The following is a 19,896-nucleotide window of genomic DNA, read 5'->3' as shown; positions in this document are numbered from 1 at the left end:
TTTTCTGTTTCTTTTTGTTTTTTACTGGCTTATATTCCAAGCACCTACACTACTAGGAGCCATTCGGAGGAGTTCTTTGATCAACTGCATGAATTATAGACTGCCGCTTCTGAGTCCTGCATATACTGGCTTCTTACTAAAATACTATCTAGATTTTTAAAACCCACTGTATATTTTTAATGTAATTTGACCCACATATAGTGTAGTATGCTGTAACTGTGTGTATAATTTTGCTGAGATATTCCAGAAGGCACAGTCTTACCTGCATCGACAAATTTATAGTGATTTGTGTGTGTGATATGCATGTGTATGAGTGTGTGTGTGTACATTTGGCTAAATAGAACTGAGTACTGCCTGTGGCTCTACAAGGCATTCTCTTGATGTTTCAGACTTTCAAAAAATTCCTTTGTTTGCATCCCAGATGAAGAAGACATTGGTCTGGAAGAATTAGAAGACATCTTTCACGAGGAAGATGCAAAAATGCAGAAAAAAAGGAAACAGAGGAAACTGAAAGAAAATAGAATTCCCAGAATGAAACGGAAAAATAAAGAGGTAAGCTTTTTTATTATTCAGCAGTGATGTAAGGGTACTAAGTGGCTATTGGTAAAGAAGAACTGTTTTTCAAATAGTAGTAGCTATAGCCAGTTTCTCTTAGAGTCTTAATCACTTTGTAGTGTGATCAGATTCAGTGTCAATTCTGTTCATCAACATTGGTTATAGAAATATTTTAACTTATTTTTAGGTTTTGTGAACTTGGAGTAGATTGCACTAGTTAAGGGAGATGGTGGCTTCTCTTAGGTTATTATTTTCAATTCCTTTTGTTGGGAGTGGGCCTAATAAGTCAGGTTTTGTTATAAAATGAAGCTCTCAGATAAACTATAGTCCTGTAGCCTTCTGTTTCTGGCTTCCGCAGACATAGCACTGTAGTGTTGTTAACTGTTAAGAACTACCATAAAATGCAGACATGTAACTGCTTTTTTAAAACTAAATGTTAATCCTCAAAGATTTTGCTGTGTTTTACAGTGATGCAGCTTTGAGTGGCATATGCTTATGCAACATTGAGATAAAGAAAAAAAATCTTGCTGGCATTTTGATTTTTTGACCTAATTGGTTTTAGCATTTTCCACATTAATCTTTTGAAAAAGATTTTTGAAATTATGAGGTAACTGTCTGTCCTATGATATTGTTCTATATGGTATTTACAGAACTGTTGTTGTGCTTCTGCTTTGTATGTTTGTTAATTGTTTAGTGTGTCCTGCCAAGGTAGAGATAAATTACTTTGAGGAGAATCAGTTTTGCAATAAATGATCATGCAATCAGGCACGTTTTTTGCAGAGTCACATTCCCCTAGCATCTTCCTTTGATTGGTCCTACAAAGGCCTCCTACAGACATTAGTTTAATGAAGGTGCTATGCAAAAATTGTGTTACTGGGTGACATTTTCAGTTTTTTTAACTCATTACAGCCTTGTGACACCTCCAGGCATTTCTGCATTTACATCCTGCTGACACCTCTGGGTATCAAATATTACTTGCTTATATTTACATTACTAATTCCAAACCCATACATCATACAAGATATTAGAAGATTCCATCTTAAACCTTACATGATAGTAAATGCAGCTATATTGATATTTGACCTCCGTCTAGTGCAACCAGCGAGATATTGAACATTATTTTTATACTGTTTATTTGTATTGCAGTAGTTTTCATGTTTCTCTAAATGTATCAACACTCTAGTGGCACAGACAAAATTGCTTAGCCTCATATGAAAGCTCACAGCTGACACCTCTTTATTCATTTATCCCTATTTCATTCTTCCTAATCTCATCTCACCTTGTCTTTCCCTCAGTTACTGCCTATTATTCATCCTACCTCCCTCTCCTCTTTGCATCTCTCACACTTCATTTCTTTTCTACTCCTCTTCCTTCTGCATGCCTCTCTCGCCATTTCTCTGATCCTCATAGTATTCTTTCTTGAAACTATTCTCATTTGCCTCGTCTAATCACATATCTCTCTATGTAATGATATGCTGCTATCCCTGTAGCATAAGCCATCTCAGTCATTATGGCTAAATCTTACCCAAAATGCTCTGCTAAACATAATTCCATTTTTCCATCCATGTATTGACATTGTAAACTGATTCTTAAACTATATTTTGTAGCATGTTCTTGCTTCTGTAAATCTATATTTTTTTAGCACATCCTTGTATCTGTGTATACATTTTGCTCATTTCTTATGTGATCCTATTCACCTTAACTGTGCCAACAAATGGTCCCTTGAGATTACTGCACTACCCTGGTAAACAAATATAAATAAATAAAAATAAAGGAGAAAAGAAAATGCTGTTGGCAGTGCGTGTGTGTGTGTGTGTGTGTGTGTGTGTATGTGTGTGTGTGTCTGTGTGTGTGTGTGTGTGTGTTGCTTGGATGGTTTCCGTGATATCGTAAGCTGTTTATACAACATTACTAAAAGTAATATTTAATAATATTATTTAGTAATATTTGGGGGGCAGTGAAGAGTTACCAAATAGCTGGGTAACTACAGCAGAAATGGTAAGGGAGACAGCTAGAAAGGTGCTTGGTGCAACATCTGGACAGAGGAAGGAGGACAAGGAGACCTGGTGGTGGAATGAGGAAGTACAGGAGAGTATACAGAGGAAGAGGCTGGCGAAGAAGAAGTTGGATTGTCAAAGAGATGAGGAAAGTAGACAGGAGTATAAGGAGATGAGGAGCATGTCAAAGAGAGAGGTGGTGAAGGCTAAGGATAAGGCATATGGAGAATTGTATAAAAGGTTGGACACTAAAGAGGGAGAAAAGGACCTGTACCGATTGGCTAGACAGAGGGACCGAGCTGGAAAAGATGTGCAGCAGGTAAGGGTGATAAAGGATAGTGAGGGAAATGTACTCACAAGCGAGGAGAGTGTGTTGAGCAGATGGAAAGAGTACTTTGAGGGGCTGATGAATGAAGAGAATAAGAGAGAAGGTTGGATGATGTGGGGATAGTAAATCAGGAAGTGAAACAGATTAGCAAGAAGGAAGTACGGACAGCTATGAAGAATGGAAAGGCTGTTGGTCCAGATGACATACCAGTGGAAGCATGGAGGTGCTTAGGAGAAGTGGCAGTGGAGTTTTTAACCAGATTGTTTAATGAAATCTTGGAAAGTCAGAGGATGCCTGAGGAGTGGAGAAAAAGTGTTTTGGTACCTATTTTTAAAAATACGGGTGATGTGCAGAGCTGTAGTGACTACAGAGGGATAAAACTAATCAGTCACAGCTTGAAGTTATGGAAAAGGGTGGTAGAAGCTAGGTTAAGAAGGAAGGTGATGATTAGTGATCAACAGTATGGTTTCATGCCGGGAAGGAGCACTACAGATGCGATGTTTGCTCTGAGACTGTTGATGGAGAAATATAGAGAAGGTCAGAAGGAATTGCATTGTGTCTTTGTGGACTGGGAGAAAGCATATGATAGGGTGCCTAGAGAGGAGCTGTGGTATTGTATGAGGAAGTCAGGAGTAGCAGAGAAGTATGTAAGAGTGGTACAGGATATGTACGAGGTAGTGTGACAGTGGTGAAGTCTGCAGTGGGAGTGACAGATGCGTTTAAGGTGGAGGTGGGATTACATCAAATATCAGCTCTGAGCCCTTTCTTATTTCCAGTGGTGATGGACAGGTTGGCAGATGAGATCAGACAGGAGGCCCCATGGACTATGATGTTTGCAGATGACATTGTGATCTGTAGTGAGAGGAGGGACCAGGTTGAGTAGACCTTGGAGAGGTGGAGATGTGCTCTAGAGAGGAGAGGAATGAAGGTCAGCAGGACTAAGACAGAATATGTGTATGAATGAGAGGGAGGATAGAGGAATGGTGACGATGCAGGGAATACAGTTGGCGAAGGTGGATGAGTTTAAGTACTTGGGATCAGCAGTTCAGAGTAATAGTGAGTGTGGAAGAGGGGTGAAGAAGAGAGTACAGTCAGGGTGGAATGGGTGGAGAAGAGTGTCAGGAGTGATTTGTGACAGATGGGTACCAGTAAGAGTGAAAGGGAAGGTCTACAGGAGGGTAGTGAGACCAGCTATGTTGTATGGGTTGAAGACAGTGGCATTGATAAAAAGGCAGGAGTCAGAGCTGGAAGTGGCAGAGTTAAAGATGTTAAGATTTGCACTGGTTGTGACAAGGATGGACAGGATTAGGAATCAGTATATTAGAGGGTATATTAGAGGGTCAGCTCAGGTTGGATGGTTTGGAGTCAAAGTCAGAGAGGCAAGATTGCATTGGTTTGGACATGTGCTGAGGAGGGATGCTGGGTATACTAGGAAAAGGATGCAAAGGATGGAGCTGCCAGGAAAAAGGAAAATAGGAAGGCCTAAGATAAGGTTTATGGATGTGGTGAGAGAGGACATACAAGTGGTTGGTGTGACACAGCAATATGCAGAGGACAGGAAGAAATGGAAACAAATGATCTGCTGTGGCAACCTCAAGCTGAAAGAGAAGAAGACTAAAAGTAATATTTATTGTTTTTATTGTGGCTTGTAAAATCTAGTTTAATACCTAAAATCAAACCACTGTAAAGATTACTTGGTGCTGAATAGTTTGCCACTTAAAGTTTTCTAGCAATACGTTTGATTCTAGAGATATGACTGTATGGTTCTAGAGATATATACATTTATTTGAACTTTGAGGTGATAACTTCTTTTGTTTTTTTCATTGGAGGGAATTAATTAACTGCTCAGCAAAACACAATTCAGGTTTCAGCTTTAGTAGAGGAGATGGCTTTCAGTAATTTAGAGTAAAAGAAATAAATCAAATGTACTCAGAGGTGTTTAAAATAAATGAAACACTAAAGGAATATATCCAACCAGATAACAAAAATCTGAAAAATAGAATAGTCTGTTAACTAGCTGTTTAGATAAACTGATAAAACTGCAAAAATTGTACGATGAAAGGAAGAAAAGGCTGGTTGAGTGTGGGGCTTCTGAAGAAGAGCTGTTTCAAACACTTAGAAGACAAAGAGGCCAGAGTAAACCTGAAATTTTCTGCTATATCATAGAAATAAGAACAGATGAAATTAGTTTTTTGAAGTTTGCAAATATGCAACTGGACTACTGTTCTATTGCAAGATTATTTTTTTATTGAAAGGGCAGATTTTGTGTAAGCTCCAAACCTGACTATGAGAAAACATTCAAAATCTAATTTAGTAAAGATGCAGTCATACCAGCAGAAAGAGTTGATTCTGACAAAACTGTGACAGAAAGGAAAAGTATTAAAAAATGGAGACAACAGAGTGTTTGTGCTAAATGGTTATACACTGTATACCTGGTTGAAGAGAAGCAAGTGTATCCTAGCAATCAGGGAATGAGGCAGATATGAGATTCAAGCTGATATGTCCAGCTGTCTTCAGAATATTTTTTTCTGGAAAAATGTCATTTTTGATGCAGAACAGGCTAAGAAATAAATCAAAAAGTTAATGCAACAAAGAGTGTGCCTGCAAGCTGAAGGTGACTATTTCTCATCATTGTAAAAAAAGGGGGAGGGGGTGCTTGAAAAACAAGAAAAAGCATAGACTTCGACTAGAATAATCAGGAGTACCTTGGAGTTGAACCAGAAACTGGTGTTGGAAGATGTATATAATCCAGAAAAAGACCAGCAATGCTGAAATTAGTGCATAAATGGGAGATGAAAAAGAACCAATCCTAGTGGATATAGGAACAGATATGTGCCATATAGCTTTGCAAGAAAAGGTGGTTGAAAAAGACTAGAATATTGTTGACTATGTTAAACTTGTGGGTGAACAGTAGAGCATAATACCCCACTTTATGTCATTAACTCACTCAAGCCTATAATGTCTTTTTTGTATAATTCCAATTCACTCCATACCTCCTTTTAGCATCCAGAACTTTTTCAGGTTTGACTTCTTAACTGACTTACCAGCTAATAATTGGCAGCTTTAGAAAGGCCAATGGTTTATTAACCGAATGACACTAAGATTGTTAGTCTAGCATGTCCTGCATGGAGAAATTAATTTTTGTTTGCCATGTATTCGTATTTTCATATTTATGTTTATATTTTTACTGTTAAAATACATTTTATTTAGTTATATTTTGTGAAACACCAATGTGGGAGACAAGACAATTCACTCAAAATACTGTTTTAAATCTCAATATACTGGAAATATTGCTAGTTGTTTGTTTATAATTAAGAAAATAAACAATATTTCCATATGTATGTATGTAATACTTCAAAAATGAGTGATTTAGAAATTGCTGCATTACATTAGCTGAAAATGTAAAAGTTGCTAAGGAAAACTGTCTTTGATATTTGAAATGTAAGTTACACATCTTGAGAGATATCCAGTATAATCTGTATTGCTAATTATACCATTACATATATGTCTTAATATTTCTGTAAATATCTGAATAAACATATACTTATAGAGGAATTTCTTGCTGTCATGTGAAAGGTTAACAAAAAGATCTAATAATATATGTCTAGAATGAACAGTTTTCAAGATATGAAAATTTGTTGGTGAAGGTTTAGAAAAAATATAATTTGGGTTTGTGTACATTATAATATATTACAGTATTTGTGGAAAAAGACTTTTGAATACACTGATTATTATCACTGGAAAGAATACTCCTTTCTGATAACATTGCCATTTGTACAGTTTTAATAGCTTTTATTGCTCACAATAAGTTTTAGATTTGTTTTTCATATGCTTTTAAGTTTATTTTTCAGAAAAAATGTTCTAGAATGCAAGATGTGTGTGTAGGCTTTTAGAGGTATGAAATTCCAACCACATAGATGTTAATGAATTAATATTTAGAAGGACACTGGTGGGAATGAAGAATAATTGTAACTAAAACAGCTTTTGATCTTATTAATATTTGTATAAAATCATAATGTAAATTGGATATTATATTATAAAGCAGGTTTGCATAGTGTGCAATCAATGGTATTTTAAATGGGAATTGGGGGAGTCTTGTCAATGACTGCTGTATTTGTCAAAGATGTAAAAGTAACCAAGTACTTTATTTTAGTTGTAAGATGTACTGTAACATTAAAGGCTGGTCAGAATCAAGTTAAAGTTAGTATGTTGTTATAATTTTGAGTTGCTGGGGTAAGGGTGATGTGTAAAAGTGTATTAATATATGTAGAATTAAGACAGTAGTTTGTTACAGGGGTGGATGTCTAGATTAATGCCCTCGATTTAAGCTGTGGACAACAGGCATGAAAATAAAACAAAATGATGAAAGGCATAGAACACTGTAGGCCTCTTGCATTTGCAAACATATTAGCCTGTTTTTTTTTCCTTTAAATAAATGCTTGTGGTATGAGAAAGATGTCTGCAAATGTAGGCAGTTGGCCAGGGGATGTATGTACATTCTGTTCTGAGTCAAATTTACAAATATTCTTTCATGCATCTGAAAATGTGGTAGCATTGTTTTCTCAGTGTTGACTGCTTTTACTTGAAAACAAATTTTCTGCAAGTCCTAGCAATTAATCTTGAGAGTTCTAAGCTCCCTTTAATGAGAGACATGTAAGACTTAAATATAAAGTGGCAAGCAGTTCAGTGAAAAATGAAGTTTGAAACTGTGGGAAGTTAATAAGAAGTACAGCCACCTCACTAGTCTTAATACTTTAATGCATTGAATAGAATGGATCTGTATCACCGTATTGAAATGTATTTCCATAGAATGCTTCTCCATCAACACCAAATCACTGAAATTCACTAGCCTGAACCACTGAATTTTTCCCAGGGTAAGAAAACACTTGCCCCATAACACATTGGAGCACACACTGCACTAAATAAAACCACCAAAGTGGGGGGCTGTGCACCCCACACCCTCGGAACTATGTATACCAACTCTGTGATCGCACTACAGTGCAGAAAAGGGCAAAGTTGTGGTGCCCGCCAACTACTTCCGCACCCAGGGAAAAATTTGCGATTCACAGAAGTGAAGTTCGGTAATTCAGTGTCGATGGAGAAGCATTCAGTGGAAATACATTTTGATAAGGTAATATAGACACGAATAGAACAGTGCACAGTATAGTTTATTTATTTAAAGGTAGCCAGTGCACTTTTTAGGTGTAACGAGCTTTAACATGGGGACCTTAATTTTAGATTAGTTAATGCCTATGGGTGCAGCTATTGATTTTAGGTAACTGCTCCTAGTTGGAGGAGGTAAACATTTGTTGAAAATGTACATAGTTTGTGTGTTTGTCCTAAGTTAGAAGGAGATGGGGTTTCTGAAAAAAATTTTGAGCGTTTTCATTGAAGAAAATGTTCAAATAGAGATGAAAATAAGCAACTGCTTAAAATATCAGCCTGCAAAACATTAGTGCGTGATGGAAGCCAAAGGTTGGAAGGATAGATTCAATAGAGCTGTCATGTCTAATAGGTGGGAGTAATAGCTTTTTGTCATCATGGCTACTCAGTCCATCTTGTCATGGAATGTAATTGGCATTACTTGTTCTGACAAAAGGCAAATAGTTTTGAATTGTATTAGGAAATGTAGAGTGCAAGTAGTATTACTGCAGGAGACACACTTGCATAGAAATGAGCAAGTGAATGTGAAAAAGAAAGGATTTCAGGATGGACATTCAGCAGAATATTAGGTAGAAAATTAAAGGGGAATAATAATACTGATTGCTATAGGGGCTAATGATAGAGGAGGGAAAAAGACAGCAGTGGTAGATTTGTCGTAGTAAGGGACTAGTGGTAAGGGAGGAGGATTATTCTGGCATGTATTTATATTCCAACAACAAGAACTGCTATTATGGAGCTTAAAACATTTGCAAGGAAAATAAAAAGGTTTCAGCATGATGTATTATTTATGGGTGGGGACTGGAACTTGATTTTCAATTCTAAAGATGTATTGGAGGAACTTGGAAGGGACAGTATAATAACAGAGGGGAGATTTCAGTAGAAATATATGAGAATATTTGCTGTGGAAGATGTGAATTTAGAAGCAGGATATCAGACAGACTTTAAATATTATTCTCCAATATGCAATAACTGGACTAGACTAGGTAGAATTTATATTTCATAGGAACATATGTATTTAATTGAAAGTTTAGACACATCCAATATCTATTTGAGATCATGCACTGATAAAATAAGATAAAAATTCAGGGTAATAATGTAAAAGTGAACACTGGTGCTTTCCTACTTACTTATTGAAAATAGAGGCATTTAAGGAACGGGTAGTAGAAATTATTTGATAGTTTTTAGGGAAGATAATAATATCTTCAGAAGAGATAGCTAGTGAGTAGGATAAAATAAAAACAGAGTTTAAATATAGGGTAGAAATAAAAGAGAAAGATACATGGGAAAGAAGTAATATGAATTATTTTGAGGGACTGACAAAGATTAAAGTACTGCAGGATAAGGGGAATCAGAACAAGAAGAGGAGGAACTACAGAGTGCTAAATGGAAATTAAGGGAGTATTTGGATATTATTCATGAATTTAGAAAGGCTGCTGTAAAACAGCTATTTTTGATAACTCCAGAGTACAAACATATTTACCACAATGACTTAGCAGACAGTAGAAAGAATTCTGACCAAATTTGGGGAGCCTATAATGAGAAAAATAACTAGAGATCCTATAGAGGTATTAGAGTACTTCGGAAATGTTATAAATATTTTTGTAAAGCATAGGATTGTGGAAACCAGGAAAATACACAAACGGGAATATTTATAGAAGACTTAATTATTCCAGGGGTAGACTAGAGTGAGGCTCCGCAATTAATGGCCAAGATAGGAAGACATTAGATAAAATGTTGATGTATAATCAATCAATGGAAAGTTTCCAGAAATAAACAATATTCTTAAGGAATTTTGGAAGTTAAGAGGGAAAAGTGATAATGATCTGGAAGGTTTTGTTTAACAGTAAAAGGTGAGAAAGCACCAACATCTTGGAAAAAAAGTTATGTTTTACTCAGAGGGCAAAGACACTTAAGACCCAGCTTCCTTTAAACCCATTCAATTTTATACCATGATTATAAAGTGTTTTTGTCTACACTAGCCAAGAGAATGGCAAAGGTATTGCCAAAATGAATAGATATGAATGAATGTGGTTTTGTGGAAGACAGGCAAAAATTTTACAGCATTAATGGAATAATGACAATTTAGAGAGAAGCAGAATTAAAAAAAAATACCACTATTGTTGGTGGGTCTTGATGCAGTAAAAGCATTTCATAGAGTAACGGAGATTTTATGATTAGGACAATAAAAGCATTTGTATTCCATTATAGAAAAATAAGATTAATTAGAAGAATATATGAAGAGTCAAAGGTGAGAATTAAGGTGGGAGGGTTCCTCTTTGATAAGCTGTGTTTGAATGGATAATCCATGCAGGGGTATCCTCTTTCTCCTTTGTTATTTGTTTTATATTTAGAATTATTGCCAAGGAAAATAAGGGGCTCACAAATTCAAGGATATAACTAGTATGGTAGTCAAAAAAAGTCAGTTTTATTTGCAGTTGAAATATGTTTTGTACATGATAAATCCAGACAAAGACATTGCGGTGTTGTGGAACATACTGAGACAGTTTCAAGTATTTTCTGGTTATACAGTTAATGAAGATAAAGCAAAGGTTATAGTGGTAAACTATGTACCCACACATGAATTTGTTCATCGGTGCCTATATTTATGGGGACATGATAAGGTGGAGTATTTAGGTGTATGGATTAAGAAATCATGGCAGCTAAGGCTATGTGGGAAGTGACTAAAGAAAAGATAATACAAAAAAATGTAGAAACCGGAATCTCATGATTATGAATAAGGATAATAAGCTATAGTGTAAATGTTTTGTCCCTTTAGCTTGATATATAGGTCAGACATATTTTTAAGAGCCAGGTGAGAAGTTGAGGACAATAATTATTAAAGAGTTGAAGGAATTTAGTTGGGAGGAGAAGAGAACAAGTGTTAAGTTGGATAAGTTGATCCTTCCCAGAACAGTTGGGGGGGGGGGGTTAAAAAAAAAAAAGAACAGTTGGGTTTAGGATTATCTGATTTGAATGAATGCTTTAGAGCCACACAGTTAAGGCTGGTATACATAACACAAGCAGAGGGTTCTAAACTGAAGTGGAATGAGATGACGATGAAACTGAGGAGAAGTCTGAGAGATAAGGAGAGAGAAGGATTTTGATTCTGATCCTTAAGGAGAATAACAACAACCATACAGAATATTATATTCATAAAGTTTCAGAAAGTATTCTAAGAACTAAGCCAAAAAGGGAGTGGAGACAGGAGATTTTGCCAATAGGGTTGATTGAAAGTAGAGATATAGAAAATAGACAAGAAGGGGATGGGATTTACTGGAGAAAATTGTCAAAGGAACCAAGGTATTGGGAGCACTTAACTAGAAAGGAAAAGGTAACAGAATGGAATGCAAATAAGCAAATGTTCAGTGTGCAGGTTAGAGAATACCTTTCCTTCCAGAGACTGATATCAGATATCAGGCAAAGAGAAAGGGTCCAGAGAGTACCAAGTAAAATAAATAAGAAGAAAGGCTGCTGCTAAGACAGGGATAATTAGTAGGGTATATAAAATATTGCATGATAACTATAAGAATCAATCAGAGGTTAAAAAAGAGTGGGAAGAGAGACTGGAAAGAAAATTTACAAAGGAAGAATGGGAGGGCATCTGTATGGCTCCCACGTGTGCAAAAAGTCCAGAAGGTGTAGGGTTTTTGCTTGGAAGCATTTGCAAAGGTATTTTTATACCCCAAGCAGATTTCAGATATTTTTTCCTCAGGCAGATAGAAAGAAGAGAAAGGTAACTGGAAATATGTTTTTGAAGTGTAACGAGCTGGCACATTTTAAAAATTCCCTACAGAGTCCTCTGGCAGAAATGTTGTGGGAGCACATGTCTGTAGCTAAGGAAATTATTACCTTGAGCTGGGAGACAGAATCTAAGCTGCCTCTACATAGTAAGGCATTACTTAGTTAAATGCTTCTGGCTGCCAAAAAACTGTAGAAAATCAAAATGAAAATCTAAAGCAGGTGTAACTGAAGTCCTACTTTTGTTACAGAGATAAAAGAACTACGGGTGGGATTTTTTGAAAAGTGAAGGAGCATGTTACATTAGAAATTAATGGAATTTATGGGAACAATGCCTGCCGAATAATGTTCAGGAGGAGGAGCAAGGTTTAAAAGATCTTAGGCAGGAACTGAGCAGTGTGTAATGGAGTAAATCATTGTTAAAAGAAAGAAAATATATCATGTAATATATAATGCATGAATATGGCAAATGTTAATATGGTTTCTTTTCTTTTCTATTAATATATGTGCGCCTTTGTCTTGTGATTATTTAATAAAGGTATTTAAAAATATTTTTTCTCTGGTGAAGGTCATAAAATATAGCCTTATCAGTACTCTTTAGATTTTAGGAAGGATACTAACTCAAGAGGAAACATGCTCTTTAGGATCTTTCATTTACAGGAAAATTGACCAACAAAGGGCAACTGCACAAATGCTTTTTACATAGACATAGTGTCACTTCTAATTACTATATGTTTGTATTTCAGAATTTATTTCAGAATATTTAAAAAAAAATGGTGATGCCCTGTGTGGCAGCGGCTGCTTTGGATTCCTACAGAAAAGTGCACTATTTGTCTTGTTTTTCATCAGAATTAACAGAAAAAAAAAAACAGATTTAAGGGCAAGAAATGAAGGCATGATTAACTGCAATGCTGAGAGTCTTTTGGAAATCATATCTCATATCTCGCTGTGCTGCATGTTTGATGAACTGCTAGCAGAGAGGCCTATAAACTCAAACACACTCCAGGAACTTCTGCAGCTTAGAGTTTTACTGGATCATGGTAAAACATGCAGAAACCTATCAAACCTGTCTAACCAGTTAACAATTAGACATAGGAAGAATATTAAAATGAAAAGATGTGAAAGACCAAGAAAGAGAGGCTCTAGAGCAGGAATTAAGGCCAGACTGAAAAGAAATCTGCACAAGCCTGTACTTTCATTCATGCTGCTAGCAAATGTACGCTCACTGGAGAGCAAGTTGGACTATTTAAGGATGGATTTTTCCACACAATCTAAGGTGAGAAATAGCTGTTTACTTGTGTTCACTGAAACTTGGCTGAACTCCAGTATAAATGATAGCACAATATATGTGGAGGGAATGTCATTATTTTGTGCTGAGAGAAATCATTCTCTCTGTAGTAAATCTCATAATGGGGGTGTCTGTGTGTATATCTACAACAGCTGGTGTACAAACTGTGAAGTAATCACTTTTCATTGCTCAGAGAACATTGAGTTCATGTCACTAAAATTCAGACTCTTCTACTTGCCTAGGGAGTTCAATGGAGTGAGCATAACAGCTGTTTACATCCCCCGGGGCTAATACCAACATTGCATTCAACATTCTGTATCTGTCAATAAATGACCTCCAGAATAAGAATCCTGAGTTTGCCCATATAATTGCTGGGGATTTCAATCAACCTGACTTGAAATACGTATTACCCCATTACCATCAACGTGAAATTTGCAACAAGAGGAGTGAACACTCTGGGTAATGTGTACACAAATGTAAAACTGGCCTACAAAGCAGTTCCTTATCCACATCTGGGCTACTCAGACCATCTGGCCATCATGATGCTTCCTGCATACATACCATTACTGCAAGGGGGCAAGCCTACAACCAAACAAGTAAGGATGTGGCCTGAGGGAGCAGTCTTGGCACTACAGGACTGCTTCAAATGTACAGTCTGGTCAGTGCTTAGAGAAGCAGCTGTAAAGAACCACCATATTGACCTGGAGGAATATATGGAATCTGTAATGGCCTATATTTCAAAATGCGTTGATGATGTAACAGTCATCAAATGTTATCAATTTGCATGCTAATCAGAAACCCTGGCTATCTGGTGAAGTATATGAGCTCCTAAAGGCATGAAATGCTGCATTTAAATCAAAAGACAAGGATGCTATAAGAGAGGCAAGAGCAAATATAAGTAGAGTATAAAGGAGGCTAAGAGGACCTACAGACATAAAACTCAGGGACACTTCTCTGACCAAAGGGACTCCAGACGTCTCTGGCAAGGCATACAAGCCATAACTGACTGCAGGCCTGCATCCTCTCCTTGTGATGACAACACAGAATTTCTGAACAAACTAAACATATCCTTCAGCAGATTTGATGTGCACAACACTGTGCCAAAAAAGCTCCCTGTTGAACAGGGTGAGGAGGTGCTATGTCTAAGAACATTTGATATTCTGAGGACCCTGAGGTGAGTAAACCCGAGAAAAGCAGCTGGTCTTGATAATGTTATGGGAAGGGTTCTAAGAGACTGTGCTACCCAGTTGTCCACTGTACTAACATATATATTCAACACATCCCTATAACTAGTCATTGTACCCAGTTGCTTCAAAAATACAACAGTCATTCCCATACCCAATAAATCCAACTGACAAGCCTAAATGATTACTGGCCAGTTGCTCTTACATCAACAGTAATGAAGTGTTTTGAGCGGTTGATCAAGAACCATATCTCTTCAAGCCTACCTGCAACACTGGATACAGTACAGTTTGCTTATAGATCTAACCGCTGCATGGTTGATGTAATAGTTATAGCACTTCATGAATCCCTGGCACATCTAGAGAGCAAGAATTACTATGTCAGAATGCTGTTCATCTAATTTAGTTCCGCCTTGAACACTGTCATCTCCCAGAATCTGATATCGAAGTTGATCCAGATGGGCATCACCACCCCCTAGATAACTGGATACTGGACTTTCTCATCAACAGACCCCAAAAAGTATGTGTGGGAAATAACAGTTCAATCAGTATTACACTGAGCATGGGTGTCCCTCAGTGCAACGTTCTGAGTCCTCTGCTGTTCACCTTGTTGAGACACGACTGCATTGCCAACCATGAATCCAACAAAATCATCAAATTCGCGGATGATACCATTTTCGTATGTCTTGTCAGAAATAGTGAGGAAACAGCCTAGAGAGATGAAATGGAGCATCTGATAGGCTGGTGCTGCAGCAACAATCTGGCCTTAAATGTAAGCAAGACCAAAGAATTAATAGTGGACTTCAGGAGGACTCAGGAGATACATCAACCTCTGGAAATTAAGGGGGTGGCAGTGGAAAGAGTCAGAAACACCAAGTTCCTGGGGGTGCACATCTCAGATGACCTATCCTGTTCGACTCATATTAGCCACACAGTGAAGAAGGCATAACAGCGTCTGCACTTCCTACAAAAACTGAGGAAGGCAAACCGGTCTCAGTCCATCCTCAAAGCCTTCTACAGGGGGACCATCGAGGGCATCCTCTCAAATAACATCATAGTTTGTTATGGTTAACTGCAAAGCATCTGACCACAAGGCTCTCCTGGGGGTAGTGAGGACAGCTGAAAAAGTCATTGGTTCTTTGCTCCCATCCATGGATGATCTGCACGAGACTCGGTGTGTGGGAAGGGCTAGGAAGATAATCAAAGATCCCACTCACCCTGCCATGGCATGCACTTCTGCCTTTCCTCAGACAGGTGGTTTCACAGCTTGAACTGCAAAACATCTAGACTGAACAGGAGCTTCTTCCCTCTATCCTTAAGGCTGATGAACTTGAATGCCAGGCATGACAGCAAATAATCTGATCAATATGCCACTTGCTGTGAAGTATCATCTATAGTAATCACTCTGGCAGATTGTTTCAGTAACTGGTACAGTTAGCTTGATTTCTTTTGCTGTTACTTCCTGAATGTGCAATAGTCAGGAGTGAGTCACCACTCAACACATGCAATATGAACATTAGAATATATCATACTACAGCTGATGAAGTGCAGTATCTAAGCAATCACAATGTGAAGTCATAGTCTTTGCAATACCTACTAGTATAATATTGTCTAATGTCTTCCTCTCCAGTTGTGGACATTTATCGTGTTGTTAATATTTTAAGTATTACTGTATGTGTATTAGTCTTACTGTCACTCAGACTATGTGTTCATTGTTATGTCTTGCACTGGGACCAAAGCAAAGTCATTTTGTTCAGCTTGCACTGCTGTGTATATCTGATAGACAATAAAGTTTACTTTGACTTTGACTTCAGTTTATTCATATTGCTTACAGGAAGAATAAAAAGAAAGGTTTTAATAATATTGTTTATTATAGTGAATATAAGTAGCAGATTATATTGAATGTATGTAGGTTCCCTGGTTTAAATAATCATGACTCTTTAAAAACAGTGCTAAGAAAAAGGTAAAATTATTTAATGTCATGTGATCAAGTAGTGTGTTGCAGCATGAAAGCTATGTTTATTTCAGCTAAAATATATATATTTTTGTCTCTTCTATACTGAAGCTCTTTCATTTATATTTTTTGTACAAGTTTAATTGAGAAACACCTCTCTGAGATGTGGGAAGTTGGAACACCTGACAAAAACCCATTGAGACACACTTAAGATGTGATAACCCTGCAAGACAGCACCCAGCTGAGAGCTACCTGGAAAACTAAGCACTGAGGTAGCAGCGCTAATCATCGCCAGCATGAGTGCAACATGCTTACAGAAAATATATGTCTCTGATCTTCAGATAATATGCTAAAACCTGATGGACAATAAACATTTCCACCGACTGAGTAATCAGACTGCACAAATCTATAATGTATTATAGCAATAACTGATGACGTTGGTGTGGTATATTATAGCAATAACCCACCCCTGGGTGTGGGTAATGCTGGATTTACCCACGGTTGGTGTCGTTTGGTTACGAGGGCGAAGCCCGAGTGGCCAAACAAAGCCAACCGTGGGTAAATCCAGCATTACCCACAGCCAGAAGTGGGTTATTGCTATTATACAATGACATTATTTAAGAAAAAAAATAATTACTTTTCTTAAATAATGGCATTGTATAATGCCTCCTTGCTGCACTTCCGCAGCTGTCTAGTATTCTGCGGCAGTTCTGATGTACTGCGCATGCGTATGCCTACGCAGTACATCAGAGCTGTGGGCAAAAGCAACGGAGAAAGCAAGATCTCCGTTGCTTTTTAAAAACTGTTTCGCTATGTTAAATGGGTTTAAATAAAGCCAACCATGGGTAAATCTTCATTAGACCACAGCACGGAGTTGGTTATTGTTATTATACAATAACATTATTTAAGAAAAAAAATACTTACATTTCTTAAATAATGTCTTTGTAAAATGCCTCCGTGGTGGCCTTCCACATTTTCTCCGGTATCCTGGGGCTTTTCTGATGTACTGCGCTTGCGTATGGGACTTGCGTTCCCACGCTTATGCAGTACATCAGTGCTGTAAAGGAAGCACTGGAGAAAGGAAGATCTCCGTTGCTTTTATTTATTTATTAAGAAAAAAGAAATTGGGAGACTTTTAACGTTCTGGAGAGACAGGACAGAGAAAATAAAAAGATACTCAGGTATGTTTCTTTAGTTTTGCAGAACGTACCTGATTATCCGCTTATTATTCTTTGTGCTGTTTCCCCTCGTTCGTTTGCAGTCTTCAGTTTTGTACATTTATTTAAAAAAAAGAAAGAAAAGTAAACATTTTATTGGATATATTAATGGAAAAAAAGTATAGGCGACCAGACATTTTTCCATTGGTATATTTTCGGATTTACAACAGGCACGCTGGTTGGGCTGACCAATCAGCATGCTCCTTTTTGAATATTACGGGCCAGTCACTGTATAATATATTTCAATCCACTGTCTGCTTGGAAACTCCAAACAGAAGTTGTTGCTTGATTTAGTCAGTGGTTTAGTTATGTACATATAAATAAATGATAACTTCATTGGAAGAAGAAATAAGGAATATCTCCTTGACAGTGGTTCAGTTTCTAGCAGAAATCTGAACTGTCAATTCAAGCTTTTAGTTTTCCGTTTGCAGAGTGTATCCATAGGCTGTTTTACTTTGTTTGCAGTACAAATGAAGAACACCATTGATATGAAATGCATCACTGTGTTGCATTTGTAAAACAGACAACAGCATTAAGACCGGGATGCTACTGTGCTATAAAATACTTTCAGAAAATAGGGAAATAAATAAATAAAGTAACACAGAATATGAAACGAGATTCAAACCCAGGACTTTACTTGCATCTCTCTAACCAGCTGCTGAACATCTTCCTGTCATTGCTATTTTTAATTATAACTTTTATATATAATTTAGTCGGATTATAAACAGAGAAATATTTTGGTTCAGAAAACACATTTGTAGAGATTAAAAAGTCATTGCAGCTCGTCGACCCTAAGAGAAAAAAGAAATGAAAAGAAATGGGTATAACACATTGTGTACGCATATTTCTGTTGCTTAACATATTACAAAGCACTGCTTACTAGATACAGAGAGGAAAGAAAATTTTAGTCAGAATGTTAGTATTTTTTATTCAATAAAGAGTGTTAAAAATATGTTATCAATATTTCTGCTATCTTTTAAGAAGTTGAGAGTAATAGCTAATGTATATTTCTGATATGAAGATATCCTTACTGGAAATGTGAAAGCGCTGACATCACTCACCCCCCCACCTCAGCCCCCACCCCGACATGCTTTTCTAGACAGCCATTTTATAGCTTATTTCTCTTCTGATATTTATTCCATTTGTAGGATCTCATGCAAATGATGCAATGTCCTTAGGCAGCTTTCTAGCCCATCCCCCCCTCCTTGGAGGCTTCTGTGCTGAGACTGTCTAGACCCCAGAAGAACATTAGCAGCCTTTTGTGAGGCATTGCAGTCTAATGAGCTCTTTAAGAAATCTGATCAGGTGCTGTTTTTTCATTGGTTGCTGAGCTGTCAGGAGAATATAATGGCTACAGAGAAGCATTATTGTTAGTAGTATTTTTGGGAGGAGGTAAGCAAAAGAAGGTAATCCAGACATAGTACTTGTAAATAAAAAATAACGATCAAAAATAAAAAATAAAAAAAAAAAGCACATTGTGTTTGCTGCATAGCAGAGTGCAACATATATTTCAAATGTGCTTGTGTGTAGCAGACAGTCACTGAGTTACACTATCCGTCAAATGGCTGGCTGAATTACTTCGTAAAGAGTTCTAAATAAATCAAGTAGTGCAGTAATAAATGATAAAGTAGTCAACACCATCTAAATAAGACAGAAATAAATCCTAACTATAACTGGTAAAAGCAAGGGATTAATTAAACAAAAAGAGACAAAAGAAATAAAAATAATGCAAAGCATATACACAGTATTTTTCCTAATTAAAACCAAATACAGGAGATTAGTTATACAAAAGAAGCACGGCATGGCCACGTTCCACGACCTGTGTCATGTCACACTTCACTTCTTTCTACCACTGAATTGTTTTGGGTTTTTTTGTCTCTGCCCCATGATGCAACTGACTATTAATCTTAGATGCTGAAGAGTCTCTCCTCATCCCCAGTCCTACTCTGATATTTTTTCTAATTGTATGAGATGAGATTGCGGCATCCCAGTGCAACATCATATCCGTGGTCATTGGAACTTTTTATTTTATCTCCTGTTCTTCCCCTGCCCTCTTGATTGAAGTATCACCATTAAGGGTGTAAGCTTAGGATGCATAACCCCAGCATAACCACTGAGGAGATCATCCTATGCTTAAGGCCCTTCCCCTCAAGGTAAGCAAACAAGTTTCTTATTCTGTTTCTTATGCCTGTCTGGGTTACAGCACCCCTTCATCCCCTTCAGCTTTTTAGTCTTTTACTTATGTATTTATTTACTGTAGTTGAAATGTTTGTGGGCATTAACAGTATCACAGAACTACTTCAAAATGAAGCAAAAAAACACAGTTTGTATTATTACATATTTTATTTATTTTATTTAACATTTGTTGACCGGGAAAGTCTGACTAGGTACCACAGATCCTGTTTTCAGCGGAGGCCCAGGGAGAAACGCTCTAGAAGCATGTCTTTAGAATGTGGGAGGAAACCGGAGTACCCG

General features: G+C 37.1%; 1 protein-coding gene across 3 annotated transcripts in view; it reads left to right on the top strand.

Annotated features, from left to right (window-relative positions):
- The first annotated feature begins 384 nt into the window (after window positions 1-384).
- The window catches only part of CHD5 (chromodomain helicase DNA binding protein 5), a 2,140,358-nt gene continuing 2,120,846 nt past the window's right edge, over window positions 385-19,896 (top strand). For all 3 annotated transcript variants that reach the window (XM_044063016.1, XM_044063014.1, XM_044063013.1), the window contains exon 1: window positions 385-552. In XM_044063016.1, the coding sequence (XP_043918951.1) occupies window positions 481-552 (72 nt within the window). In that variant the 5' untranslated portion in view covers window positions 385-480. The remainder of the gene's footprint in view (window positions 553-19,896) is intronic.

Source organism: Protopterus annectens, chromosome 2.part1, assembly GCF_019279795.1.
Source record: "Protopterus annectens isolate FY-2018-M chromosome 2.part1, PAN1.0, whole genome shotgun sequence".
Lineage (NCBI taxonomy): Eukaryota > Metazoa > Chordata > Ceratodontiformes > Protopteridae > Protopterus > Protopterus annectens.
This window is presented reverse-complemented; position numbering and strand designations above follow the sequence as displayed.